Source organism: Lactuca serriola, chromosome 3 (assembly GCF_051521515.1).
Source record: "Lactuca serriola cultivar US96UC23 chromosome 3, Lser_US96UC23_V15, whole genome shotgun sequence".
Classification (NCBI taxonomy): Eukaryota; Viridiplantae; Streptophyta; class Magnoliopsida; order Asterales; family Asteraceae; genus Lactuca; species Lactuca serriola.
Window position 1 is genome coordinate 66,125,494 of NC_136410.1, and position 4,103 is coordinate 66,129,596.

General features: G+C 31.1%; 1 protein-coding gene across 3 annotated transcripts; it reads left to right on the forward strand.

Moving 5' to 3' along the window:
- The first annotated feature begins 1,586 nt into the window (after nucleotides 1–1,586).
- Nucleotides 1,587–3,653, forward strand: LOC145092510 (WAT1-related protein At5g40230-like). 3 transcript variants are annotated; one of them, XM_079030451.1, is made up of 7 exons: nucleotides 1,587–1,874; nucleotides 1,959–2,024; nucleotides 2,151–2,247; nucleotides 2,372–2,614; nucleotides 2,688–2,846; nucleotides 2,913–3,064; nucleotides 3,176–3,653. In XM_079030451.1, exons 1-7 carry the CDS (start codon nucleotides 1,711–1,713, stop codon nucleotides 3,315–3,317), a joined length of 1,023 nt encoding a protein of 340 aa, XP_078886577.1. In that variant the 5' UTR covers nucleotides 1,587–1,710; the 3' UTR covers nucleotides 3,318–3,653. The 3 variants fall into 3 exon arrangements, with proteins under 3 accessions (XP_078886577.1, XP_078886576.1, XP_078886578.1); XM_079030450.1 differs by having other exon boundaries at nucleotides 2,165–2,278; nucleotides 2,386–2,614; XM_079030452.1 differs by having other exon boundaries at nucleotides 2,178–2,247.
- Nucleotides 3,654–4,103: the final 450 nt, after the last annotated feature.

Consider the following 4,103-nt stretch of genomic DNA (forward strand, 5'->3'; position numbering starts at 1 on the left):
AACTATATAAGGTTGTATAATTATTATTTTTGTAAACTAATTTATTAACATTTTTTATAAAAAAAAAGTGTATAATGTTTGTTAAACGTGAATATGATTAATATAGATTAGGTAGACATAAGTTAAGCTGAGATCGACTCACAATGTTGCCGAGAACGACCAGGTCATTTCACATTGGATTTAAATGTAATCATTTCGAGTTATTTATTTATTTATTTATTTATTTTAGCAGTGTTGTAAAAAATCACAACACAAGGGCCTCTAATCGGTCAGGTAGCGCTTAGGGATTAATCTGAGATTAATCGGGACCTAGTTGTGATTTTTTACAACACTGCTAAAAAAAACTCGAAATTATATTCACGTTTAACAAACATTAATCATATTCACGTTTAACAAACATTTTACACTTTTAAAAAATCTGAGATTAATCTACCTAATCTATATTCACGTTTAACAAACATTTTACACTTTTTTATAAAAAAATGTTAATAAATTAGTTTACAAAAATAATAATTATACAACCTTATATAGTTAAATATTTGAATTAAAAAATAATAATTATATAACTTGATAAAAGAAAAAAAATGAAAGCATAATTGAAAGTGAATTAAGTTACGAATTATAATTACAATAGCCGTGGAATTCTTTAACAAATATAAACATACTATATGTTGAAAAATGTATTCGAACGTAATGTCAAAAAAATAAATAAATAATATTCGAATAAAACGTCAAAATAAAAAACATTAATAAATTTACTTGAAGAAAATGTCAAAAAGATTAGAAAAAATAATTTGAGCAAAACGTTAAAAAATGTTAGCATATATATATATATATATATATATATATATATATATATATATATATATATATATTAAACAATAAATTTAAACAAATATAAATCCTTAAATATATAATTAAAATAAATAAAAAATAAAAAATAATAGAGAAAATTACATAAATGGTCCTTATGGTAGAAACATATTACATAAAGCGTCCTTATGCATGAAGGGCATATATGTCAATTCACATAGGATTTAACTGAAAAAGTTAACGCTGTTAGTTAAAAGGACCGTGCTTGCAAGATTTTGAAACCATAAGGACCATCTATGTAAAGAATTCGTGATAAGGACCATAATTGATCGATTTTGTCAATCATGAGGACCATTTATGTAATTTTGTCTTGGATGAATATCATAAAGTCATTAGATTTTATAAACTTCATAGAATTTTTTATATTTTAGACAACTATCACAAAGTCACTATATTTTATACTTTATTTTCAATTTCACACATCATACCATATTTAACATACCACGTCATTAAGCACATTAACATGTTAGATCATTTGACAATCTGGTTGACCGGTCAATTAGCAAAATTGTAAACAATATATGAAATTTAAAACAAAAAAAAAAATATACAATATCAAAATGGATTTTTTTCATGAAATGGTTTTTGTGGAATATGTCCAAAAGACTTCCAACTTTATTTCTACCAAACGAACGTGACCATTTCAGTAATTTATTCATTATTTTATAATTTATAATTTATAATTTTATAAAGAGTCACCGGATCACGAGAACACCAACAAACGTCAATGAATTTTTTTTAAGGTGAACGGGAAGGCGCCATTTTCATTGATCGGCATTCGACAGGACGACAGCAAAGATACCCCGTTGACTACCGCCGGCAGAGGCGGAGAGAGAGATGAAGGAATACGTGGGCATGGTGGCAGCACAGATCGCCCAAGTGCTGCTGATTATAGTGAGCAAGTACGCCATTGCTGATGGCATGTCCAACTACTCCTTCATTTTCTACTCCAACGCCCTCGCTTCACTCATCCTTCTTCCCCTTTCTCTCATCTTCCACAGGTAAATTAGGTCAATCTCCTCAAATTTTCACTTCATAGGACTACGTTGATTCGCATTTTAATAAGTTTCTATGGTTGGTTACAGATCGGACAATCGTCCTCCACTTACCATCATCATCATCTGTGGATTTTTCATTATTGGCGTACTAGGGTATGTAATCTGTAACCATACATTTTAACGTGAAATTTGTGGTGTTCTTTGTCTATTCCTTCCGTTTGTATTGATTATTTGACCTGATGTTGCTCGAATTCCAGTCTGATCGGCAAACACTGACAGGTTAATTTTTGAAGTTTCTTCGCACAGGTATTTGGGTATTCTGGTATCACATTATCCTCTGCTACTCTTGCAACGACATTGCTCAACCTCACCCCAGGTTTTACATTCCTACTCGCCATCTTATTTCGGTAAAAAGTCTCTTGATGCTATCTAGTTTAGTTTCCCCATGATTTACTGATCTTTACTTAATGAAACAAAACATCGAGTCTCATTCAATTCAGACTGATGGTTTTAGGATGGAAGCATTCGATTTAAGCTTAACCACACAGGCAAAGTTCATCGGCACTGTAGTATCAATCGCAGGAGCTATCATCATAACTCTTTACAAAGGCCCTTCGATTCTATCATCTTCTTTAAAATCAGAAATCTCTCAGCATCTTCTTGTGAAACCATCAGACTGGGTACTTGGTGGCATCTTTATAGCAATAACCTCCATACTTTCTTCAATGTGTTTCATTGGACAGGTATAGCTGATAAACATTTTGGATTATAACTTATTCTTTTTCTAACTTTTTTCTTTTTTGTCAATGAATTCAGGCAACTGTTCTTAAAAAATACCCTGCAGAGGTGATTGTAATGTTCTCTTATTGCATTGTCTACACCATCTTATCAGCTCTAGCTTCTTTCATTGTGGGAGATGATCTGAGTTCTTATAGTTTAAGGCCTAAGAAGAGGCTGCTTTTTGTCCTCTACTCGGTATTTTTTTTTTTGCTAGATTATTGATTTTGTCAAACACTTTTTGAACTGAAAGGAAACAAACAGGGGATTTTTGGGTCAGCTTTTCAATTCACAGTTCAAGCATGGTGTCTAAAAAGAAGAGGTCCAGTTTTTATTACTATGTTTCATCCAATTGGAATTGTGATCTCAACTTTCATTGGTTTCACTTTTTTGGGTGATGGGATTTATCTTGGAAGGTGAAAATCTTTTCAATTTCATCCACTTAGTTTATTGTTTATCCTATTTCACATCACTACATTTTGTGTATCTGAATTGTCATTGACTCATTCTCATTGTACTTTGTGCAGTTTGTTGGGATCAGTAGTTGTTGTTATTGGGTTTTATTCTGTTATGTGGGGAAAAGCTAAAGAAAAGATTGTGGTGTTTCACAATGAAGAGGCACCTCTTTTGCAAAATGTTGAGGAGAATATTACGTCTCCCTCACCATGATACTCAATCTATTAGCATGAATTCTATCAAATTTGATTTTTTTTTGAAAGGAAAACAATTTTTTTTTTTTGTTTTCGTTTTAAGTGATGTATGTACAAAGTGGGTGAATGGGTGTCATCATGTGGAGTATTTTTTTTTTTTTTTGGGCATTGGTGTAGACAAGAATGTGAGAGAGAGGTTTCTTAAGTCCGTGGTTCAAGCAATTAAGAGGAGCGAGAAAAAAGATGGAGGAGAAAACAGGGAAGCATTGAATTCTGATTGGCAGTGATTAGTGAAATAGTCGCAATTTGTACTCTATATACATTAGCAAATTTTATCAAAAGAACCTTTTGGCAAGATGATTTTTTTTTTTCTATTTTTTACTTTTGTGAGTGTGTAAATGAGGTGTGAAATTCCTATGTTTCCGTAACTTACTATTGATATGGATTTGACCTTTCTTTATTAGGCTAAGAATTAAGTTATGGAATATAAGTCTTATGTTCTTTGTGCTTTTTTTTTTTTTAACACAAAGTGCTCGACGTAAATCCTCAATGAAAAATATAGTCAATTAACTGTTTCTACTTGGTAAAGTGTATCACCATCCTCTTCTTGTGATGGTCTACCCCAGAAACCATTATAAATTAAACATTTATCTGTACATACATATAAAAGGTGTTTGAATGTGCCGTTTGGAAGTAATTGTGAAATTGGATAATTATAATCCCATAACACATAGTATCTGTTATAGAGTGATTATTTGATATTTGATAACTATTATACAATGTTGATAGTGCCTAGATAGTTGTA